Source organism: Spodoptera frugiperda, chromosome 14 (genome assembly GCF_023101765.2).
Source record: "Spodoptera frugiperda isolate SF20-4 chromosome 14, AGI-APGP_CSIRO_Sfru_2.0, whole genome shotgun sequence".
Classification (NCBI taxonomy): domain Eukaryota; kingdom Metazoa; phylum Arthropoda; class Insecta; order Lepidoptera; family Noctuidae; genus Spodoptera; species Spodoptera frugiperda.
In genome coordinates, this window is record NC_064225.1 from 5,311,523 (window position 1) to 5,338,387 (window position 26,865).

A 26,865-nucleotide genomic window follows, 5' to 3' on the forward strand; every position below is an offset into this window, starting at 1 on the left:
GTTGTTGTTACATTTAGTTAGGGTGCTTTAAAAGAGTGGTAAGAGAACCAAGTAGTAAATTTAGATTTTTCCAAATAATTTGGGCAATATTGTGCACTGATGCATGATTCTCGACATCAGCAAGAGCTTAGTGAATTGCTCAAACCTTCTCCGTGCGAGAAGAGGCCTTTGGTCAGCAGTGGCCACTTATAGGCTGTTGAAGTATGATAGTCATTAAAAATGCCCCATAACACCAGCGCAGACATTAAATAAAATCCCATACTTAAAATAAAATTACCACGAGTATAACAGGACAGTTATAATCAAAAACCTACTTAATTAATTCAATTAAAAATGTTTATTCATGGGAGAAACCCGTTTTTGTTCTCCCAATGGGGATTTAATCCCTTCGATAAAATGTTACCGTATTTTAAATGTGGAGCAATGTTTTCTTTTTATTCAATCGTATTTTACTTTTAATTTTAACGTCTTTAAGTGAATTGGTTGCTACGATTGCTTTAGTTACTATGTTTGGCCTACAAAAGTAGAGGTTATTTTAGGGTTTTTTAAGTGATCTTCGTAAGTAAGTCAGGTGCGTAGGTTACCTGCGGATTACCTAGTGGTTAACCGTGGTTTCGGCTCGTGCAGGAGTAGGAACCGAGAAGTTTTTCAGATAGAGTGAGAAATTCCCTCTCGCCTCTCTATAGAAGTCGTTCCATTAATAGGCTGTTGATAATAGATGTGTTTTCCAAAATTGTCATTAGCTATGTAGATTTCGTCTGAAATTCGATACCTGGCTTATTGAAACTAAACATAGGACTTGCCCTGTTTTTGGAAATGTTCGTATAACTTCTAACTAGATAGACTTTTAAAAAATAGTAACTTATAAAAATGTTGTAAACATTATAATATCACTATCTACACCATTAACAATCAAAAGTTGTGAACTTCCAACCAGACAAGGTAAACACCTCGAATCGATTTACTTAAATTATTCAATTTAGAATCGATAAACAATCAATTGGAAGTGATATCAATATCGATTATCTCAAAGGAGATCGCTTAATTATTGTCAATTATGATAGTACCTGAGATAATGCCTTTAATGGTGGCCAAATGCAAATCACTTTGGATTGGGAACCAGTTTTAGGTCGGAATTAGGTCGTCGGTCGGGATATTGTGGGCTGGTGTTGTAGTAGTCGTAACATCGGATTGTGTTGAGCTGTGGAAGTTCCTGCGTCGATACTTGGGTTGGGTAAATTATAGGTAATTGGGTTTTTTATAATAGAAACTCTGGAGAAATAGTGTGAGTTCCTTTTAAAAGAGAATTTACAGTACTGTAACTAATATGTTAATTATTCAATGAACATACTTAAATAAAGAGATTTTATTGACGGGGGAAAATCATCCAATGACTTCTTTCGTCTTGGGTGAGGCGAGAGGGAGTGTCAGACTCTTATAGACTAAAAACGTATGAATGTAGAGATTGATTGCACGTTTTGCGCGGTGGCTGTGCAACCGGCTACCGTGCCACGTGTAGCGGGTTCGATTCCCACACGGAGTAACTCTTTGTGACACTCTTTCGAGTGTTTTATGAAAAAAAAATACCTATGTCAAAAACATGTCATTTGGATTTCCATTATCTCTGTTTAAAAGTTGTGACGATATAAAAACAAGTATACCAATTTAGTTACACAAAAATCATTTCTCTATTCAACAAAAACACTGGTTAATCTAAATTAAATAACAACCTTAGAACCTTGCCAATAAAATTGAATCTCGCATAACCTATTAACATAAATGTACTACGTACGGAAGCTAGAGATGTGACACACGATAACTACGGTCAGAGCACATCACTAGAACTGACAATGCTAATCTGCATACATTCAACTTATGGCACACGTGTCATTATAAAATAACACCTATTTTACAAAGAGATAAAGTTCATATTTGTATAAATACATGCATTTCCTAAGCGACAGACGAGCTCTTTGAATGGATAAGAGATATCGTTTCATTGTCTGTATGTTGAAAGGTGAGTGTTTAAATAAATATCTACTTTATACAGTTAAAGATAGGTGTGGTTTTATGTTGGCATGAGTTCGTAATGTTCGATGAAAGTAACTTTGCATTGCTTTTCCGATAGTTTTGTAAAATTTACTTCTTCATATAAAAGAAAGCCGTGTTAATGACACTATAACTCAAGAAGGGTCGAATCAATTTGGCTAAAAACTGGTGGGGCGGTAGCTTAAAACAAGGGGATGGACATAGAATACTTTTTATCCAAGAATTTAGAACAAGAGCGGAAAGAAACGGGATAGTGTTAAACGTAAAACAAGATATAGATTTTTAGATTTCAGCCATGATCGTCCCACTGCAGGGCAAAGGCCTCCCTACCTTCCTTCCACTCCTCTCTGTTTAAAGCTTTTTGCGGCCAATCCTTGTCATAGCTGTTAAGTTCGTCCCGCCATCTCCTTTTGGGCCTGCCGCGACGTCTGTGGACGTTGAGCGGGCACCACTCAGTAGCGAGTTTTGCCCACCGCTCGTCAGATATGCGGCAGACGTATGCCGCAAACGTAAAACAAACTCATACTAAATCCACCGAACCAAAAATCAAAGCAGAAATCTTCACACTTATCAGCCATAAGTACTCTCTGTAACACAACATCTATACTTACTAATATTATAAAGCTGAAGAGTTTGTTTGTTTGAACGCGCTAATCTCCGGAACTACTGGTCCGATTTGAATAATTATTTTTGTGTTGGATAGCGCATTTATCGAGGAAGGCTATAGGCTATAAAACATCACGCTACGATTAATGGGAACCGAGCAGAGCGGGTGAAACCGCGCGGAAGTAGCTAGTATTACATATTACCTAACATATACTTACTAGATACTTTAGTGTATACAAGTAGCCGCACTCCGCTATTGCCTTCCTTTCCAGGTAGCCGGAAATTTGAGGAGCTCTCAGGCTCTCAGCACCTGACCGGCTTTAGGTAATCTTCGAAAACGTTCTCCGATGAAAACGAACTTACAAACATATCGGTTTGTTTATATTTATTTAATTGTGATACAGTATCAGGTTCCATCTTATTTTTATACTGCTTTTATGTGGTAGGACAGTAAATGAGCTGATGGATTACTTGACCTTTTTTTTGAGATTGGAGATTAGCCAATGACTTTTCCCGCTTTGAGCAAGGAGAGAGGGCGTGTCAGACTTACTGACTAAAAACCACCCAGTTCCTACTCCTGCTTTTCAAGCCAGAGCCTCGGTAAATACGTTAGATAGTCCGCAGCTCCAAGCAGCCCAAGGATGATTCTCCCCCCCCCCAAAAAGACCAGTTATGTACTTAGCAGTCATATTTAGTGCAACTCAATCAACAAAACAATTAGTCTCAAAGTAAATAATCTTATTTTTATTTTGAATAATTTATACTAAATGCTCTTTTCATGTGAAACTGTATTTTTAAACTGAATGTAAAAGTTTTGTATGAATTTAACAGAACGCCTGCAGCGATACTTATAGCAACATTACACTCGAGAGTTATTTGAGTGAAGTTTCTGTTAGGCGTTACTGATGTTACGAAGTTCGACGTGGCAAGCGTGGCAATTAATAAAAGGGTAAAATGTTGAACATGAGCTGTAGTGCAGTTTTAGATTATACCTGTACACTACACATACACTTCAAACTCTAAATTGTTAGTGAATCATACAAAATATTGGTTTCGTATAGGACCAAATACTCAAACATGTATAAAACAGAGCGAATAGTTAAAAAACCCACAAATTCAACAGGCGCACCCAATCAAAACCCCATCTAAACCCGGTTTTATCCCAAAAAAACCCCGGAACCGTTCCGGTTCCAATAAACTCCGTAATCCATCAATATTTCATATCACTCAAACGTTCGTAACGTTATCAAATTAAAAATCCTTCTGTAATCCATCGCACCGTACACGACCGAGGAAGACAACAGCATATCAAAGTATACTACACTGTAAAATCTCTAGAATGCAACTTCGACTTTGTTACAAAGGCATAAAGTTGAAAATGTAATGAAGATATTTGATGGAATAGTGTAGGTTATGCTGCGGCCTTGTTGCAGTTGTAGATTTTCAAAACGCCGTTTATTACTGTATGCGGTTTATTCTATGTTTTTTTTTTATTTAGTAGGTACTATATAGGGGGATTACTTTATTTTCCCGTCGATATTAGTAAAAAAATACAAAAAAAGTTTATGAATTTATTTTTTCAAATAAAATGTTTTGATACAAAAGTTAAAATAATATAAAGTTAATTCTTGCGGACTATCTTAAACTTATTAGTCTCATTAAAGCGAAAAGAAATATTTAAAAAATGGAAAATAGAATTACATACATACATATATAATCTCCCATGGGGTATAGGCAGATACAATAGAAAACCAATTGCTACGAATCTTAAAAGTGATTAAGAAAAATAAATTCATTACATATACATAAATTTTTGAACACAATATTAATAACAAAATTAATATTATAGTTTATCCTCATTTGTAGAAAATAATTTCAATCTCTGTCCCATTTCTTTCATATTTCCAACGCTTTAATAAAAATATCTTACAATTAGTTTCAGGCATCTAAATAAAATACATAAAATAATAATATAAATAGGTCCACATTCATAATTAGCGTTCAACATTCAAGAAAACTAAATTACTAAGAAATTCAAATAAAAAAACCTTAATCTAAAATCTTAATTCTACCTATAGAACACGCGGGTAAAAGGACCAAGGTATTGGGACAAGTGCCAATTATTATAAATCAATAATCAAGATTGTTATATCAATAACTAAACATTTTGACTTGACATCCTGAAGACATTTTCAAAGCATTAACAAATTTCAATTTCTGCAAAAGGACCAAAATGGATCGTGTGGCGTCCAAAAGGACCAAAATGGATGACGTGGCACTTGACCATTGGTCCTATGTCATAAACTTAACATCTAGACAAATCAGGCAGACTGTTCTCTTTGCAATAAGAGAAAGAGGTCGGCCAGGCTTTGAACCCAACACGGTCGTAGATACGCTTCGCACATCGCACGTCATCCGCCAAGTCTTCGTTCAGGAGATCTGGAATTTAAAAAGACATTGGATATTATGACAGAAGAGGACTTCAGTTTAGTTAGTTCTTTAGTTAGGTGGAAAGATGACATCAGTAGTGAAGTTGGAAGTGGTTAAAAGGGAAAAGCAAAAGATGTGTTAACAGGGAGGCGTATTTGTAACAGCTAACGCAAACGGCTTGGTCATTTCTTATAAGGATTTGCAACAAATATATAAATGAAAGTAGGTCCTTTTAGAATTCTAAGGATTTTATTTTTGAAACTCCTTTATTCGTCTATAACGATTTATTTGATAGGGTTTGTTTGTTGGTTTTTCCAGACTTATTTAATTTTTATTCTTGGGTTTAAGTTTCTGGGCTAAGTAAATACTTTTTTCAAGATTTCGATTCTCAAAATTCAGTTTTGTTTAGGATGAGCATGTCGTTTCTTTTCTGTATTCGCTCACTGGCATACACCTTACAGTCAAAACGCACTAAATAACTAAATGAGTTATACCTTCACATTTAATATTGCAATGTCCACCCTTCCGTCCCTTCTTGCACCAATCCTTGTTGTTTATCTGTGAAAGAACGTTACATTTTAGTGATGTGACACTGCCATTAGATTCCGGACTTTTTTGGGGTAAATGTACGAGAATGCTACCTTCTTTGTGCCTGAGGGTGTCACGAGAGGCCATAAAGCAACGATATCAGGAAGATTGGCAGCAACTGACACCTGAAATTAATTATTCTGCGATCATCAATCGATCTGCCATGTTTTCGGGTAAGAAGGTAACATTACTAGTGACTTTTTGGGGGGTATTGTCTTTGTACAGACGTTTGTAGGATAGTCGATAGTTGGAAATTACGAAAGGGCTTCTAGAAAATGAAATAGATGTAAAACGGGATTGATAGCTGCATCCGTATTGCAGTTGCATACAAAACAGCTGTAGTTTTACGTTATACACAATTGAATAGCCTAATCCAAAATCTGGATCCATCTAGGTTATTAAGTAACAGTAACCATATAGATACAGTTCTACAGAAAAATAAATCTTAATCTAAAAATTTAAGATTGATATCAGTTATTAATTAATATCTGCAGTGCATGTGCTAAGCTAACAAGCTAGTCCACCAATCCCTGATAGTTACCATAGCGAGCCTCATAATCATGAGACGGCCGCAGCCAATCAACACGCCGCAAATAAGTAGCAAAATGGATAATATCGCCAGCGGCCACCATCGTCCACATCGGCACTAGTGATTACAAGTGCTGGAAAATGTAAGCCCGGGATTTTGAGGCCGATCCCGGGATTGTCTGACAAAAGGTTCGGTGGTACAATTGTCCCATGATTTTATGTAAATGAAATGACAACTTTGATATAAATGGCTGTCAATATAGGTGCAAGTGTAATTTTGAAAGATGTGTTGTATGAAATTAAAATTATCAAAATTCGTTTACTATGGATAGAAAAGAAAATATACATATTACTCAAGTACTACAAAAAATACAAAGTCAAAATGATTTGTCAATAAAAAAATATTAACTTTAAAAGTACATCGAACCATTTACTATTTATTTACTATTTGATACAGGGATCAAACGTTTACATTATACTCGAATGTATATTTTGAACTTATCAAATAAAATACATATGACTATTTCAATGAACAACGTTATTCTAAATGTTTGTTTAAGTTGTGAAAATATTTCGTATTTTCTGTACGAATAACATGCGAAGTATCAACACACCTGTTATATACACGAAAGAAAATAAAAGTTATGTCCAAATAATCACACAGTTTGGTTTATAGTTTTCACTCCCAATCTTTGGTCACAGATAAAAATGTAGTTAAAGTCTTCAGTTCACACACTTTACAATGTAGATGAGCAGCCTTAACCGTACAATGGGACTGTAAAAGTGTACACTTTTAACGGCAAAGCCGGACTGTAGTTTTGACTGTATAGTTAAAACTACATAGTGAAATCGTAAGGTGTGCTTAAATCATAAAAATCTGCGTAAAATACTGCGTTAATACGTTTCAATACTCAATTCTTTGCTAGATTACAGGTGGCATTTTATAACGATAAAACTATACAATATGGACCCGGTAGCGCACAGCATAAAGAAGTCAGAGAGGATTTTCTGCCTCTACTCTAACCATACCTGAATTTTGCCAATTATAAAATTATTTATTGTTAACCAATCAGGGATCAAAGTTTCGACGTATTTGTTGAAATAGAACAGTTAATTAAATTAAAGATATATTACAGTTTTCCTCTTTAGTCAATTAAAACAGAATGTTCAGGCAAGTTACTTACGTAAGTAGGTCACTAGTAGTTAGATTGTTTGATATAATTTGTAATTTAATTAGACAAATTACAAGAAACGAACCTAAAAGTCGACAATGAAACTTAAATGAGGACAAATTATTATTTTACAAATATTTATGTTTGCTTGTTACAGAAAATTACTGTTTTGTTTGAAAGAACTTATCGTTTCGACATATTTTTATTAAAATATGTTTTAGAGTAAACTAAATAAAAAAATGGTTTACTCACTACATAAATGGAGAAAAGTTCTACTAGTTTCGAGTCACAGAGGGAACCTTTTAGATGTCGAAACTCGTAGAGCTTTTTGCCATTAATGTACGTGAGTAAACCATGATTTTCATTTGATTTAGTATGTCTAACGATAGTTATTACAAAAATTGGAGTATTACTTTTTAAAATATGGCTATAACAAAAAAATCGTTCCTTTATCTTATAGCATTAAGAAATCTGTGGTCAATTTAACAATAAAAGAAGCGTTCAAAATCCCGGGACCGGGAAAATAGTTCACGTCCCATCACTATAGCCTCAAATAAATAAGCGAATTAATTAAAAACGTGTTTGCTGACAAAATACAGGACTCTGGTGGGCATGCCGTGTCGTTGCGAAAATTTGCATTTACATTGCTCGCTTTATGGATAAACGCGTAAAGGATTTTTAAGCAAGCCCTGCCGTGAATACAGATTTGTTAATCGCGAATCAAAATGTTGAATTTTTTGTCGCCTACGTTTTCATTTCAAATGAGCGTTGTTGTTCTAAATAAAAAATTATGAGAGTCACCAAATTGGATTTCTTTTTTTGTGTGAAACAATTTAATCTGTCGTTTGATTTTTAAATTAAATTTTGTTTATTTTTTTTTCACTTTGATTGGTAATGTTTGAATAAATATTGAACTTCGTACGTCAAAAATCTGCTCATATATGTAGCTCATAAATATATTTTTTTATCTAATAATTGAATATTTTGTGTATCTAAAAATGAAACTAAAATATATGTTTAGTTTTGCTATGATATGATACTAAGCTACCACCGATACAAAGCTATGTAGCTGTGTGAGGAAGATGCCCAGTATACAATGTATCGATAGGTAGGGAAGCCATCCGTAGCACACATTCATAAAAACAAAAGAAGCTTAGCTTAGCTGAGTCCGTTTCCACTAGTGCTATGCTATGTGTACCAATGAATATGATTGGTGGAAGCCAAACGCATCCACAGCAACGTAGCATAGCACATCTCTGGCATAAAAGCACCCTTACAAAGTTTTGGTTGTTAAAGAACAAAAACTGAATACCGTATTCAGTAGCGTATTTATTCGATACGCGTGACGAAATGTAAAATAAATTAAATCGTACAATGGCATGGCGTACTATTAATACGGCCGGCAAAGGTTTAATGAGCGGGGCTTATGTTTTTTGTTAGCCACACAATACGGATTACATTGGTATAATTATCTGATCACTGATGGCATTACAACTGTGTTGGTATTGTTTATTTGTAGTGAGAGAGTTATAGCGAGTGTGATTGGAATGAATTGGAAGTGTTGGAAAGCCATGCTTCGGCACGAATGGGCCGGCTCGACCGGAGTGATACCTGAGCTGCACAGAAAACCGACGTGAAACAACGCTTGCGTTGTGTGAGTGAGGTTACCGGAGGTCCAATTCCCCCTTTCCAATCCCCGATTCCCGAGCAACCCCCAAAAAGCCGGCAACGCACTTGTAACGCCTCTGGTATTTCAAGTGTCCATGGGCGGCGGCGATTGCTTACCATCAGGTGATACGTCTGCTCGTTCTGGTGTTTCATAAAAAAATGAGAGCATTTTTAATACTGTCTCTCCACTTCTAACATCTAAATTAATTCCACTTCTAACAGTTAAATATAAGATTTCTGTCCATTGAACACACATCAAACTGCCTATAAGTGGCCACTGCTGAGAAAAGTCCTCTTCTTACACGGAGATGGTCAAAGCTTCTATTAGCATTAATCACCATGCTTGCTCAATACCGGTTGGTGATTTCAGACTTATAAAGCCTAGGTTTCCTCACAACGTATTCCTTTACCATTTGTCAATGGTGTCTAAATAATCTTAAAAAGTACATATGACTATGAAAAAGTCACATAGGTACTTACTGTTGGCAGATTTCAAACCCGCACCCTCATTCGTGACAAGCGGGTGTCTTAAACCTGCGGGTCACCACGATTTTTGTTATATTAGTTGCAATAGTAATTAGACTTTTTATATTTTAGTTTCACATAAAACTCTCTGGCTATGAATTATCATCATTTTAATTTAGTAACATTAAATTCCCAATGTTTGTTGTCCCATATTGTTGTGATCATGTTTGCAATTTGAACCACTCGCTCAATCATTAAAATATCAGTGTTTCGTGTTAATATGTAAAATGAAATTAATCACATATAAAACATGAGTATTTCATGTTAAAAATGTTCGCATATGTATGATGTATAAATTTTATATGCACTTAATTCGGTATATACCTAGTAACAGCCTCTACAATTTTTTTTATATTTTCAATGTACAGAATAGAGTTATAGATGATTAATTTTTATTTTAATGTCCGTCTTGTAGATTAGTTTTTTCTTTTTTTTCTTTTAAAAAAACGTTGTCCCACACTAGGATTTTCTCCTGTGTCGTGGGTGCGTTTACAAACATACAAGTTCACATACACATGACACCCAGACCCGAAACAACAATTTGTGGTTCACACAAAGAGTTGTTCCGTGCGGGAATCGAACCCGCCACCCGTTGCGCGGCAGCCAGTTGCCCAGCCACCGCACCAACCGTGCAGTCGATTTTAATTCAGTTTGAAACATTAGAAACAAATAATTTCGAAGATGTAACGTCTAGGTACGTTTTATAAGTAGAAATGACGAATTTGCTCGCACTCTTAACGTTAATTCGTTTTATCTGAGTATTGTTACATTATGTGACAAAATAAAATAATTTTCATTACCTAACTGACGTACTAAATAAATTTTTAATTTCTATACCCCGTCATCGTCTCTATTAACCCTTCTACAGTTTTATTGTATAGATATAGATATAGATTAAGATACATTTAAATAACCAACCAATAATACAACTGCAAGTCACGAACTAAAATTAAATATACCTCAATGTCGCATTGAACACGGGAATCGATTCAAAATTCTCACCGATACGTCACATTACACTTCACGATCTTGTTATACCCCGGGAACGGCAAGCTGACGTCACCGGGAATCAAGTGTCGAATAAACGTCATCTTCCCAACACTATCTGCATAATCTATGTCGGCATTAATTTCGTGGGAGGAATTGTTTTGAGATTTAATAGTGTTGTGCTGATATCCCGGGATTTATTGATTTTATTAGTGTGGGTGTTATAGTAATTGGATTTGTATTTGTTATTGAATTTGAAACTGGTGTAACTTTTCTTTGGTTTTTGTGAAGATTATTGTTTAAGATTATTTATTTAAGTTAAGTTATAAAATATTATAAGTTATTGATTTATTAGCTTTTGAAGTTTTGTCTATTTTTAGCCAAAATATCAAGTTGAATGGAGTTGTGTTGGGAATCCTCGAATCGATAAAAGTGTTATGGGAATTCAGATCAGTGGTAACAAGAAGTTTCTTAAGTAAAAAGGAGTTTATGTATAACAAACTTTAAGTTAAGTTATTTATACCATTTGGGATTGAAACTTTAAGGCCGTGGGGTCCAAGTGCACATCTTCTTTACAAAGATATTGTAAGGAGGATGGTTGACACTTTAGGTGACCGAAAGACTGGCTACTACCTTGGTCACAGGTTAAGTATTGCCATTTATCGTAGCAATGCTACCAGTTGTTGGGTGTGCGCAAAAGATTGGCACCTCACGACCTCAAGATTCCGATGAGGATTAAGTTTTTGACGGTTCTAACTTAGTTTTTATTTCTTACTGATTTCTTGTTAGGTATTTTTAAGTTGTAAATATTGTAGTCATATTCATTATTTAGTTTACACACATATTTAAGTTACAAAATTGTAGTTATGTTTTTTATTATATCCTCCAATATAGTCCAACCTATGATTTAATGGAGAGTTAAAATGACTTTTTTATAGTATAAGCTGGGAAATGAGCAGACCGATCACCTGATGATAAGAATCGCGGCCGCTCATGGACAATTGAAACATATTATTGTTGTAGTTGTTGGAGAATCGGTGATTAGGAAGATTGGGAAGGGGGTAATTGGGCTTCCGGTAACCTCACTCACACAACGAAACACAATAAAACGAAAAAATAAAAACACCATGGGTAAATACTACATGATCGGACAACAATGTCAATTAACCGTAGTTCTTTACTTCGTTCTACCTACGTAGACATAGACATAGACACCACCTTGTCCCCAATATCAGTAGACTTTAGTAGCTATCAAAAGATCTGTATATTTTACGGGCAAGTGATCGCAGGCCCGTGTCGAGTCATCTTCGACGTTTTAATACGAATTTTATAACCGAACACCAATATATCCGTATCGACGCGTTATAACTTTTCAAGTTATTACATTTTAGTGCTGTGCTTGAGATATTATCGACTTTATCGATGATTTATGTGGGTGGGTTGGTAAAATTAATTTAATTTCACTTAAATCTTTGCAGTCAGACGAAAACTATAAACTGCTGAGTAAAAGCCGCCGTCTTGTGTGAACTGCAACCTATACGCATGTTGAATCCTGTGGTTGAGACCTGGCCTGATATGTATTATGTGTAATTGTGTAGCCCAGCAGTAGACGAAGTCGGGCTTATTATTATGATGATGATGAAATTAGTTATAAAAGATTCTGTAATTTCGACTGTCAATATGGGACGTTGAGTCATTGAGAGCACGGTAATGTATGCATCTATACATATAATAAAATCGTAGAAAAGTGCTGTCTGTACATTGAAAATAAAAATAAAAAATATAGCAGGGGTTATTGTTATGTCGATGTCGAACCCAAAAATGTAATTAACTTTTTTTTTGTCTGTTTGTCTGTTTGTCTGTTTGTCTGTTCGTCTGTGCGCGCTAATCTCAGAAACGACTGATCCGAGTTGGATGCGGTTTTCACGAATATATTGTGGGATGCTTAAATTTACATTTAGTGTTTGTTTCATGTCAATCGGTTCATAAATAAAAAAGTTATGTCAAATTAAAGAATCACGTCGAACATTCTATGCTTATACCATTAATCTCCGCAACTATTTGACGGATTTGGTTGAAATTTGGTACAGATATAGTTTAGAACCTTAGAAAGGACATAGATATATTTTTATTTCAAAAATCAAAAAATAAAAATAAGAAATAAATTATTTATAAATAATTCTATGTCGATCGTTACACGACTTCGGTTCATGTTATTGTTTTAATTTATCGAAAAAAGTAAATAAATAGTAAAAAGGTATGAAAAAAATAATATCAATATAATAAAACATTTAGTACAAAGAAAATGCTCTAACGGAGTATAGATAATTCTATGTCGATCGTTACACGACTTCGGTTCATGTTATTGTTTTAATTCATCGAAAAAAGTAAATAAATAGTAAAAAGGTATGAAAAAAATAATATCAATATAATTAAACTTTTAGTACAAAGAAAATGCCCGAACGGAGTATAAATAAATAATCCAAGTTGTCTTTATCCTCGATAGATGGCGTTGGGATCGAAATAGATCGCGCTATGGTTTCGTTACATTCATTTGGTTGGGTATCGGCCGAGCGCATCGGTACTATCGTAGAAAAAGTGTATTATCAGTCGTATGATTATTTGTCTGTAGTGGTCCTGCTGTTTCGTATATTCTAAATTGGTTTCGTTGTATTTGTCAATTAATAAGTTTATTTGTTGGGTTTTCCTGGTTTTTTGGTTAAACTATTTAACGTAGGTTTAGTTTGATATCGATTATTAGTAGTTACTGTAGTTAGTTTGTTTAATAAAATTGTAAGTCTAATTTATAAATTAATTAGATTAGATTTAAGTCGTTTCTTTTAAATTATTTAGTTTAAGCTTGGTTATTATAGCATAGAGGATAGGTTGTAATATAGTTTCCTTTTTAATTGTTATAAATTCGTAATTCGTAGCTTTCTTTAGTTTTAAGTTAGTTTAAGTCCGTTTTTAAACTATTTTTTCAATGCCCTAAGTGAGTATACATCTATTAAATTCAAACGCAGAGCTCATTATGTTGATTTTTGAAGAGTTCCCTGGAATATCTTCCACATCTCATTTTTGAAGAGATCCCGCGAGATCGGGAACTATGTGGTTAAAACCAAAAATTTGCCGGAAGTCACTATTCCACGCGAACGAAGACGCGGGCAAAAGCTAGTTAGTACTATATTTATGTCAGGTGGTATATGATTAGAATATTGGTTTCAAAATGACTAGTATGTTTAAAAGTAATACCAGTTGTTATCACTTAAATTATTTTTCCTTAAATTATTACTAAACTAGCCTATACTAATATTGACATTACGTTTAAGACAAACAAATATTTACTTAACATTAAAAATCACGAGTTATACAGCATTTACGTACAAATTATCGATAAATAACCCGACTACGTAATTATAAGCGCAGAGCCACGTAACCGTGCGATGGAAGGTGCAATTTGCATTGTCGCTTCGTCGCTCGTTACCGCGAACCCGCGACGAGATCAATTCCGATCTATTCCTATCGAGATATACTGGGGTTAAGGGTGGAATGACTCCATTATTGTGGGATATCGATACTTATTGTTTGGTGATTTGGTTTATTATCGCGTGCGTGTTGTGTGTTGATGTTTGATAGTTTAACGCCTGAATACTGAAATGCTACTCAATTTTAAGTTGTACTTAAATATCGTACTATCTCTGTCATTTTATAAAGTATTGATAGGGACAGAACTAGTTTTGAGAGCGTCTTAAAATTGAGTAGCGTTTGAGTATTCGGACATGAGTGTATGTTGAGTTGTTAGTTATATGTTTTGTTTGGTACTCTCATTGCATTGTATTTATGGGTTAAGTAGGTAATGCCATTATTATCATTAGAACTTGAGACGGGATATTTACCATGTTAAATAACGTAACATAACATGGTAATCTCAAGTTCTAATGATAGTGTTAGTGCCCACGTCAGTTTAAAAACTTATAATGCCATTATTTTTCTGTGAATGGTGATCAAGATATAAGTATTAACGCTAATAATACGAGCATTATTTTGATCTAAATCTAATTTATGATGTACATTTACACTATAAAATCTAAACTTCAATAAAAATAAATTGTGTTTAAAAAAATGATGTTGAAATTTTAAATTACGAACAAAATAGTTGACAACGTTTAATTTTGATTTATAGCCCTCTTACCACAAAACTATCGATACATTCCCAATCGATATTTACCCCCAGCCCTAACAAGAAGCTTCCACTCTGCAAATCGAAGCTCCGATTGAAATCAGGCGCTTGGTAAATAACGTCTTGCAAAGTAATACTTTCTCATGAGATTGCTAATCTCAAGCCTTCGTTTGACGAGAATCTTGCATAGGTGCTCCCTATTTATCCTCAGCAAATGATCCCCTATACGTGCTCTTAAATTACTTTATTTGATCGCTATTTGTTTTTATCAAGTTTCTGCTTTGAAAGCGTCAATCTTGTGGATTCGGTGTTTGTTTTCGATTTTCGGGAGGTGGTGTTTTTTAATGTTTAATTTGGACTAGAGTTTTGTGCTTGGGTTTGCTTGGCGAGACTGTTTTTTTTTTTATTAATGGGAATGTTTTAATTGTGTTATGGAAATGTATTGGACACGTAATTATACCTGTTGCTATGTTGCAGAAACAATCTTTTTGAGGTATATCTAGTATATTCGTAGTTAAGCTCTGTCATGGCTAGCCCTTAATCTTCTACTCAGAGATTATGCCTTTATTTTTCAAGGGGAGGGGGATCATCCAATGACTTCTCTCGCCTTGGGCGAGTCGAGAGGGACTGTCAGACTTTTACTGACTAAAAACCACCCCGTTCCTACTCCTGCTTTTCGAGCCGAAGCCCCGGTAACCCACTAGTCAGTCCGCAGCAGAGGTTATGCCTAGATCTACTAAATTAGTAAAACAGCCAAACAGATGATTTTTATTTTATGTATAGGAGAGATCAACACAAATACTGTTATGTGATTTGAAATGGGTTTGTAAGAACCTCAAATTGAGTGCTCACGAATGTAAACGTTATTTGGTTTATAAATAATCTATTTGTTTATTTGGACATGGATTGAAAGAAAATCGAAATTCATGGTTTCAGTTTCAGTAACTTAGGCAGCCCGCTAGGCAGTCCGCAGCTCCATTCCAGTAATAGATCTAAAACTATTGTGTGTTTGGATTGTTACAAATTGGTAAATTATTTAGATTGATTATTATTTGTTATATTATTTAGAATACACCTTATTTCCCTAAGAATTAGATAGAATTCAGTGTACCACTAAAATAGCAACTTTTCAGCCAGTTATGTCGTAAGTTCAATAAGGGACGAGCTACCCAATTACTTTCCCTGCCACCACTGGACCAAGCAACAAAATTCACTACAAAGCATTTTAAAACTATCCCACACATTTGAAGCACGCTGGTCCTTTCCTCCGCATTCCTTAGTATGCGTGTGACATTATCACTTACTCTATACACACTCACACATACAAACTGGGAGGAATTGCTTTAAGTTTAACTCAAAGGAGTATAATTTTGCACGTTTGTGGCTACGCTTTGTGCCTAGAGGCCGCGGGACGATGTGTAGTGATGTGTATACGGTGCGGGATATTACGGGATTTGAAAGCCCGGGATGTGTTATGGATAGTTTGTGCGGCCTTTGAAGATGGACGCTGTGTTATTTGTACGTTTCTGATGTGTTTCGTCGTGTATCTATCATTATGGTGCATCGGAGCTGTGGCTAAGTTGCTTAGTCGGATTGGAAATGGAATGCTTTATCATCTGCTGTTCGTCTGTGTAGCTGAGTTGTACACAATTTTATGAAGCTTTTGCAAAATGTCTGTAGTGACTCCGGAACTGCGGACTACCTACCGGATTTACCCGGGCTCCGGCTCGAAAAGCAGGAGTAGGAACGGATTGGTTTTTAGTCAGTAATATTCTGATACTTTCTTTCGCCTCGCTCAAGGCGGGAGAACTGATTAAATGATTTTCCCCTTCAAAAAAAGCCTCCAAACTCATTGTTTTCACTGAGAATTTGTGATTTGCATAACTCAATAGTACCTACTTGGATACGTCATATTTTAACTGATTGTCAGCAACAGAGAAGTAGATATTGTGTTGACTTCAATAAATCAATCAAAACTATGGAAGGGAGTAGAAAGAATAAAATTCTAGTAGCTGAAACATTAGGCATAAGAATTTTTCAATGTTTGTCTGTTTGCATAAAGTACACGTAGGTAATTTATGTGCAGTGTTCGAATGAAGTAAACAGTTTTACGTTTGTTAGTATAATAAAAATATTTATGCTTCACGTTACGGTGCCACAAGTTAGTGGTAGTATTAATTTTTACAATGTTTGGAAATTTTTCCAACTTATTATATGTATATAGTATTTCGTTGGCTTATTATTGAAAACTATATTATAGTTAAAATATTGTTGTAGAGTTTATAAAATAAAGTAATTATAGCATTGTATAAACAGAGCTTAAAAAGATGTACAGTTCTGCTATTAGTTTAGCAATTTTAGCATGATTATATAGATTTTTTTTATCACACTAACATTATAAATGTTTGTTTGTATTAATTTGTTTGAATTAATTAATTAGATGTTTGGATGGTTTGTTCTTCAATCACGCTGAAACTACTGAAAGAATTTTGCCATACAGACAGAGCACTATTTATCCCACAAGAACGCAGGCAAAGCCACTGGCAGAAGCTAATTTCTCATTATTGCATGAGACTTGGAATTGATGACAACGCAACGTTCTCAGTTTGTAAACCATTATTTCAACAACACTAGTGAAATGTAAGTCTCCTCACAAAATATCGATAATAGGACATCTCTATTGAGTACACGTGACAGCACTAGCCCACTTGGGTCTAAATTAACACGAGATCTATCTGTAATGGACCTCATCCGGTGTACCAGTGATTGCACCACTGTTCCTTCGAATATAGGCCAAATCTGCACCTCTATCAATTCATATAAAGAATATAAGATAGCTATTTACGAGTTTTTATTTGCCAAAGGGAAAAGTAACTTCAATAACCTTTTTTTTGTGGGAAAACCATCGTATAAGCCTCGTAGAGCCTTGAGTGAGACTAGAGGGAGTGTCAAACTATTACTGACTAAAAACTACCCCGCTCCTACTCCTGTTATCCGCAGCACCAAAAGCTACCTTGATAATCCTTTTTTTTGGGGAGGGAAAATCATCCAATGACTTCTCTGCCTTGGGCGATGCGAGAGGGAGTATTAGCTGTTCCTGATTAAAAACCACCCCGTTTCTACTCCTGCTTTTCAAGCCTGAACTCCGGTAACCGGTAGGTAATCCGCTGCTCCGGGTCAGCATCAACCCTTCTGGTAATAGTTGGGCGGCGAGCTATTGTTCCTAGCCTCCTAACACCTCTTTCCTTATAAGTTTTTAAACTGACATGGTCACTAACACGAACATTAGAACAGTTCATCCGTGATCATGGCGCTTGCAACAGTGCCGAAATATCGGAAACTCATAGACATAAATAAACATGGTAAATATCCCGTCTTAAGTTCTAATATTAGGGACCTCTTTCCTTGTTTGCGAAATGCATGTTTCCCCTCTACCCCTTTTAGTACATAAAAGGCAAGATATTATTTCTACGTTATCAATAATAAATAAATAATGGTTAGTATCGTTCTGTCGCCCCAGAGAGGCAGTAACACGTTCGTATAATAAAATATATGTTACGATCTGAGACTGCAAAATAAGGACCGAGCCATCATGAAATTTTAATAGACATTGTATGTACTCTCTAGAACTGTAAGAGAGCATAGCGACTGCATATTTTTATTATGTATAATATAACTTTTAACTAGAAACACATGGAAATATGCACATGACAGTGTGACGACACATGACAAGTGACTGATGACAGAAGTCACTCATAGACGATCGACGATCAAATCAACGATTGATATCATAAATCCTACATTGCATTAAAACATGTTGGGCAGAAAACCCGCCAGGCATGATCACCTCGGTGGTCGGAGGTTCCTCCTTTTTTAGGGAACTTTGATCTCGTTTCGAAACCTACCAACGGAAAAGTGGATTTTTCTGAGTTGTCTGTACTTTCTAAAATGAGACACCACTGACAAATAAAGATGAAGGAAAAAATGTGAGGAAACTTTGACATATAATTTCTAATTATAATGCCAACCCGCATTGAGGAAGCATAGAATTAATGCTCAAAGCTTTCCCATGTGAGAAGGGGCCACTTATAGGCTGTTTATGATGTGATAGTATAGTATAGCTTTAGAAATAAGCAATAAACTTTTCAACCTTTTAGGTTTGAATAACAAAAATCCATATCATTTTTAAATCACTCAAACAAAACTAAATAAAAATACAAAAAACACAATCGCCAATCACACTCAAACTCCAAACAAACTTAATAATAATAATAATAATAATAGTCCGCAAGGCAGCTTGTGGCGAGCTGTTGGGCAGTGGCGACCCCACGGACCTGACTCCCGGGAGAGGCCCTACTTTTTAACTCCGGTTAGTACTCGTGACTATCCGGAGTGGCCTCTCCTACCTCACTCTTGCCTTAATCGGCTGGTTTGAGTGGAGATTCGCAAGAGTGGAGTTGCCTTCAGCTCCACTTGGGGGAAGGACGTATCCCAGTAAGATGCTGGTAGGGGTCTTGACCGTACTTCCGGGATTGCTCTGATAGCCGTGGGATGCCCCCCCTTCCTCAAGCAGCTCAACGGATGTTGCTTCCCTTGTCGCTACATGCTAGCGGCCGTTTCAGGGGGCCCACTATTGAGTTTGCGAGTCACCCCCTGCCTGTTTATCCGTATTTTTCAATATTGGTCAGGGGCAGGGGCCATAGTCCCCATAGTTAACCGGTTAACTATTCCACAGCCACCCACACCCATATCCCTATCATTTCCTTTTACCATATCTCGCAATAGTCCTGCATCAACCGGGGATTGTCCTTTGGTGTACTTCCATAGTGCATACAGGGATAATCGCCGGCTGATGTCCCATTACATTTAGATCAAAATTGTTCAACGGGCCTCTGCGAGTTGGCTTCGGCCCCTCGTACGCCTTCCAAAGGTCCGGGACCCTGTGGTCCCGTGATTATGTAAGGAACAAACATAATAATAATAATATATTTATTTGCGTAAAACATGGTATAAATGGTGTTACAATATAAAAATGAGCTTACATGTTTTGCTAAAAGTGTACTTAGCATGCAAATCTTCAACTTAATACTAACATTAATGTTTCTTATCCATAAATTCCTTAAGACTATAGAAGTTATTTGTATTTAACCAGTTATATAGTTTAATTTTAAATAATCTAGAGTTTAAATTTCTTATGCTATTCGGTAACTTATTATAAATACGAACACTATTACATAAACAGCTTTTGTTGTATTTGGTAAGCTTAGGAACATCATTTAGAACGAGTCTTTGTGGGTCCCGCCGGTTCCGCGGATTCATGTCATTGGCCGTTTTAAACAAGGCCTTATGTTTATTGACAAACATGCATATTTCAAATATGTATAGGGATGGCAGCGGTAACAACTTTAGTTTTTTAAATATGGGTTGACATGATACCTCAGGGTGCATCCCATACATTGCCCTGATACACTTTTTCTGAGCAATAAAAGCTCTGATCATATCCGTGCTGTTACCCCATATTACAAGCCCGTATCGTAACAGTGACTCTATGTATGCATGATAGGTCATAATAGCAGTTTTTAGACTTGTTATATTTTTGACTTGTTGAAGTGCATACACGAATTTATTTATTCTCTTAGAAATATAATCTACATGTTCTTTCCAATTTAAATTTTCATCTATAATTATACCAAGAAACTTTGTATGTGCTACTTCTTCAATTTTTGTTATATTAAGTTTAATATTATAATTAGGATTTTTACATTTATTGAAATTTATATATACGGATTTATTAAGATTTATTTTTAAGTTGTTTGTGTCAAGCCACTGTATCAATTTATCTATAGTATTATTTATTTCAGCCTCATGGTTATGTATACAGTTATTGACCTTTTCAGATGCCACAATGATAGTAATATCATCAGCAAACAATATACATTGATGTTTGGTTATACTAATAATATCATTTATATACAGCAAGAATAGGATGGGGCCTAGAACGCTTCCTTGGGGAACACCATATTTATTGTACTTGTATTCAGATGAAAAAGGTACCATGTCTCCATTGTCGTCTATTTTATCAATGATAACTCGTTGTTGTCTGTTACTAAGATATGATGCTATCCATTGAAGCGCAGGACCTCTGATACCAACTAATTCTATTTTTTTAAGTAGCAGTTCATGAGAAACTAAGTCGAAGGCTTTTGAGATATCAAAAAATAGTCCAGTAGTTAAATTGTTGTTATTGAGATTAGTAACTATGGCCTTTACAAGGGAGAATACTGCTAATGTGGTGGACTTATTTTTTTGAAAGCCATACTGTTCCTTGCTAATTATATGGAATTTTTCGCAATAGTCAATTAATCTTCTATACATGCACTTTTCATAAATTTTTGATAAAATAGGTATTAACGTAATTGGACGATAATTATTAATGTCACACTTTTCCCCTTTTTTAAACAATGGTTTGACTATTGAGTATTTGAGAGCGTCAGGAAAAGTACCTGTTTCGAATGAGACATTTATCAAATGCGTTAAAATAGCGGTTAATTCGTTAACACATTCTTTAATAATTTTAGTATTGATTTCATCGTAGCCTACTGAGCTGGAGTTAGTTAATAACATTATTTCTCGTCTAACCTCATTTTCTGACATAGGTTTTAGAAACATAGAATTTGTAGGGGCACTTAGAGTAGATATTTTTATATGTTTATGTGTTGTTTCATGAGTTAAGTTAATGTAGTGATTGTTAAAGGCAGTGGCAATTTCCACGGGTTGTGTTAGTATCCTATTGTTAACTATGATTTTATCCATGTTTCCTATGTAATTAGTATCACGTATTTCGTTTTTAATTACTGCCCATGTGGCCCTACATTTATTTTCATGTTTGTTTATATATTTAATGTTTGCATTTTTTTTTGAATTCATTATACATTTTTTTAGAATATTAGAATATTTAATATATTTATTTTTATTACTAGTATTTTTATTTTGATAGTATTTATATCTTAGTGTACGTTTATTTAGACAGCTTTTTTTTAGACCCTTACTTATCCAATTTTGGTTATTTTTATTTTTGTTATTTACTTTTACTTTTACTTTTGGGAAACAAAGATTATAGAATAAACATAAAAGTTCATGAAAATCACTGAATGCGTTTGCATCACTTTTTATATATATGTCTGACCATGTTATATTGTTCAAACATTCCTTGAACTTGCGAATGTTGTCTAAATTATAATCTCTTTTATATATATAATAAGTTGTACGTTTTTCAGCCTTTTCATTAACAGGAAAGCTTAACATTTGGCCTGTATCATGGTCGGAGAGATAGAGAGGCATGACTGATGCGATAGCGTTCGGAATATTACTTAGAATGTGGTCTATGCATGATGACTTGCGCGTGGGTACATCGATGTGAATTTTCATGTTAAAGTTATAGGATATGTCTTGTAAATGGTTAGTAATATTGCTCTTTTTCAAAGTGTTTATATTAAAATCTCCCGCTATAACAATACGCATTTTATATTTGTATTTTTTAGTTATATAGTTTAAAAGGTTGTTTAATTTACTTAAGAACTGTGTGGGATCAGAGTTTGGTGTTCTGTACAGGCAAATAATTAGCAATTTATAACACTCAATCTCTATGCCACATGCTTCAAATGTATTTTGAGTAGCATATGTTTTTATATATGGTAAATCTTTGAAAATAATGTCTTTTTTTACTAAAATGCAAGTTCCCCCTCTTTGTTTTTCTCTGCAGAAGTTGGCAGCTAGTTGATAATCAGATATTTTAACATAGTTCTCATAGCCTTTTTTAATAAAAGTTTCCGACAGACATATTACATCTGGTGGTTTTTGTGCTACTCTTAACTCCTGAATTGTTATTTCTAGGAGTTCCCGTTTCGACAGAATGCTAGCAATATTTTGGTGCATAATATGAAATGTATGGGTTTTAGGCTCGAAAAAAACTATTTTTCTTTTTTAACATAGGGAAATAATAAGGTATTATACCTTTGTTTACATTGCTGACAGATTCAGTGGGGCTAGCTGTTTGTTTATTTTTCTCACAGCTTTGGTTATTAAAGTAAAAAGGAATCGTTCCCTTTTTAGGCTCGGCTAGGCACTTTTTACTCGTTGTTGTATTACTATTGGTATTGGTATTACTATTGGTATGATTACGCGTTACAAACTTTCTAATATTCGCGGGATACAAGTAGGCTTCATCATAATCGTTACAGTCTATTACATAATTTATAGAGTTACAGATCTCTGATAACTTAAAATAATGTTTGTTAAGGAAGTGACATTTTTTAAATTTTTTACATAGATTTTTTATACCATTATTCAATTTTGAAGTATTAAGGAAGTGGCTGCTGTTAACATTTAATACAATTATTCTATTATTATAAAAGGTCTCTAATACAACTTCTAATTGTGATAAAACTTGCTTTAAATTGTGATCATTTTCTCCTACACATATGACTATCTTATCATCCGGATTTAAGATTCTTCTTATGCAGTTCTGAGTGACGTCATAACATTTCGCATTAGGCTTCGTTTCCGCAAAAACTCTGTATTTTTCGTACTTAGTATTGCATCTTGACTGCATTAAGGCTGAGGCCAAACCAACACATTGTTGGGTACCGTATATATATAAATTTCTTCCAGGTTCGTGCTCGCGTTTTCTTTCTCTGGTAGTATAGGTAGGTGTGGTAGAATTGCGTGGAGGAATCATTGTCAAGCTGGAGACCTCACTTTTATTATGTAGATACTGTGTTAATGTCTCTATTTGTTTTGTTAATCTTGAAATTTCAAGTTTTGCATCTTCCAACTGTTGTTGTAGATCTGAAATATTTTTTTTCAGAGATAGTGTTCTATCATCATAAAAGCAGTCGACGTTTGAGTAATTTAAGGGTGAAGAAGGGGTGGATGTTATGCAGTGAGCTGAACTTGGCCTCTTTTTAATGCTGCAACGAGAAGTATCTTCAGTTATCGAAGAAGTTTGGCATAGGGATTTTAATACAATGACTTCAGCAGTTAACTTGTTTACTTGTCTTTGAAGATCATTATTTTCCAGTATCTTATTATCAAGCTCATTTTGGGTGGATTCTAGTTTGGCAGTTAATTGAGACATGGTATCTTTCATCTCCGACAGAGAAACTAAGTCTGAAATCGGGCCCGATAATGTGCCATCCAAACTTTTTAACATTTTTGTAGGTGTACAATATGATTCAGAGGATGTATTGTAATCAGTAAGTATATGCGAATCCTGAGTTTGTGACTCATCTATAGACTTGTGTTTTTTTACTTCATTGTCTTCTTGTACCGTCGGTGATGTTTTATTTGTGAGTTTCTTTTTATTTCTCAGAGTAATATTAGACGAGTCACTATTTACTAGTTTTTTGTTTTTAATACAAGTTGTACATTTCCAATTCTTTTTTGATTCCTGATCCATCATACGATATGTTTTTTCAGGATATCCAATACAATCTGGTTCATATCTATGGTTACAGATCGAGCATAAAGCGGTGGTTTTTATATCTACATGTTTTTTACATTTATAGCATATTACAAGTGCTGGCATCTTGCGGCCACTGCTCGTATTCCTTAATCCAATTTTCGATGACATTTTTTTAATTCCAGTTCACTATGAAATGAAGCAATTCGTCACTAGATGTCGTTTTGTTATTTGGAGAATACTAAATAATAAATTTTTAAAAACTCACAAAAAGTGTAACGTTAGTTGAGATCCGAACTCGGGTTCCGGGAGTTACAAGTCTCGACGAAAACCACCACGCCACAGTGTTCGTACGTAGATGGTCTAAATTAGTGGTCACTTACAAGACAGTTCTTCAAAAAAAAAACGTTACGACGCTTATTTGATTTTTAAAAATTGATTTTTAAAAATTTCGATCTCACCGTCCGTTTTTTTTTATTAATCACTGTTTTCACTTTTTTTATATATTTGTTGTTACTGGAATGTTTGTGATAGTTATTTTGCACTGTATTTTTGTTTTTTTAGTATGTAGGAGTCTTGTTTTGTTTATTATTTAGTATAGTAGTATTGTTTTGTTTATTATTTAGTATAGTAGTAGTTTTTATTAATCACTGTTTTCACTTTTTTTTATATATTTGTTGTTACTGGAATGTTTGTAATAGTTATTTTGCACTGTATTTTTGTTTTTTTAGTATGTAGGAGTCTTGTTTTGTTTATTATTTAGTAATTAATTAACAGTAATAGAACAATGACGCACTGTATTTTGTAATGCTTTTAGCTTTGCTATATTTGTGAATTCAATTGAGATAACACTTTCACTTGGTATTTGGACTATAATATTCACTTTTCACTGTATATTTTCGACTTTACTGTTTATTAACTATTTTTTTCACTTTAAATACACGGAGCTAATGTTGACCGTGGCAGTGGCGCCATCTCTTCAGCTTGCAACGCTCATTCATAAATCTGCATTACAATTAGTAGCCCACGCATATTTGCATGATCAGTCGCACTAATCAGTGTAGCTGGACATTATTCCCACATTATGCCACTCTGATAGTCCAAAACTTGAATTTGAAATGCGTAGATCAGTTCCTGTGATTTTGGAATAGTAATGATGATGGACTGAAATTAGTTGGATAGCTGTGATAGCTATCTACTGATGTTTTAGGGTCGTTTTGTTTAATGGAGATTGCTAATAGCATACTTTTCTATTCTATTCTACTTAGGAAAGTAGAGTATCGGCGTGATAATGTGACAATAAGGTAGATGACTAATTTTTTGTCGGAATGTTCTTCTGGTAGATTACTTTTAAATTTTCCAAAAATGTTTGACTATCAATGTACCTATTAACTTGCGTTGCTTGACTCCTTGTTAAGATTTTCAGATTTGTATTTTTTTAACTGTTCAATTCTATTTATATATTTTTTCACAATAGGATTTCCTCCTGTGTCATGGATGCGTTTAGAAACATATAAGTTCACATAGAAATAACACCCAGACACGAAACAACAATTTGTGGATAAAAGAGGTGCTCCGAGCGGGAATCGAACCCACACCCGCTATACTTTGCGCGGCAGTCAGTTGCCCAGCCACCGCGCTAACCGTGCAGTCAAAATTACTGTTGTATCTGGGGGCACGGCAGTGCCGCCAAGTCGAGCAAAAAAAGCGGCACGGCCGTACCATCCTTTTCTCGAAGCAATTCGGGCCTTTTTCGACCCCCTATAATTCGGTTGTGGATAAAGCAAGAAACCTGAATCTTCAGTAACTAATCCGGCATTGTATAAACACGGAATATTTAAAATTTCAGTCAATTTGAACCAGTAGTTTAAGAATGACAACTTGTTAAAGTTTCTAAATTTTGTCACTCACTGACTCACCGATCATCAAAAGTCCAAGGCACTTCTAGCAGACTTAGAAGCTTCATATTTGGAATACATATAGAGTTTAGTGTCTTAATCATGGGAAAACTTAAATATTTTGTAATTTCGGTCCAGTTTTCCAAATACACCAACTGCATCAATAACTTTGTAATCCCATATAAATATATGGGATTACAAAGTTATTTATGCAGTTGGTGGTTGGTGGTGGTTATAAATTTAATAGGTGTAGATAGGTACCTACCATATGAGGCAAGGGAGGGGGTATAGGGTGGGTAAGGGTGTGTTTAGCCCATGAAACTGAACAACATTATTACTTGTAAAATGGTCGACGTAATGAAAAACACATGATTGGACATGTCTTGAAGTACGAAAATCTAATAAAACAATATATTATAATTACACACCTTAATTACCACACATTACTGTGGTAAAGAAAGGCTCTACAAAAAGAAGTGAGATCCCATCAAAAACATCCTGTAAAAAACCCAAGTCTCGCAGCTCAGTCTTTCTACCGTCAAAAGTTGTGAGATCCATGTAATACCAAGTCGGTTAATCTATTTAGTGTCTACTTGAAGGACCTTCTGTCTTAAGTTATTACCCGACTGCGCCAGAAGGAGGGTTATGTTTTTCGAGTGTATGTATGTATGTATGTATGTATGTATGTATGTATGTATGTATGTATGTATGTATGTATAATTGTTTGGCACGCTCTGCAGCCTAAACGGCTTGACGGATTTTGACTTGAGAGGT

The 26,865-nt window shown here is 34.8% G+C and overlaps 2 protein-coding genes across 2 annotated transcripts in view; one reads left to right on the forward strand and one right to left on the reverse strand.

Moving 5' to 3' along the window:
• Positions 1 to 26,865, forward strand: part of LOC118279238 (slit homolog 3 protein) — a 136,875-nt gene that overhangs the window by 34,492 nt on the left and 75,518 nt on the right. The gene's annotated exons all lie outside the window — the stretch shown is intronic.
• LOC118279237 (lysozyme) overlaps positions 4,404 to 26,865 on the reverse strand; it is a 42,440-nt gene continuing 19,978 nt past the window's right edge. Inside the window, exons 4-6 of the mRNA XM_050698230.1 lie at positions 5,727 to 5,801; positions 5,580 to 5,643; positions 4,404 to 5,094 (exon numbers count right to left, since the gene is read on the reverse strand). Coding sequence (XP_050554187.1) covers positions 4,961 to 5,094; positions 5,580 to 5,643; positions 5,727 to 5,801 — 273 coding nt within the window. The 3' untranslated portion in view covers positions 4,404 to 4,960. The remainder of the gene's footprint in view (positions 5,095 to 5,579; positions 5,644 to 5,726; positions 5,802 to 26,865) is intronic.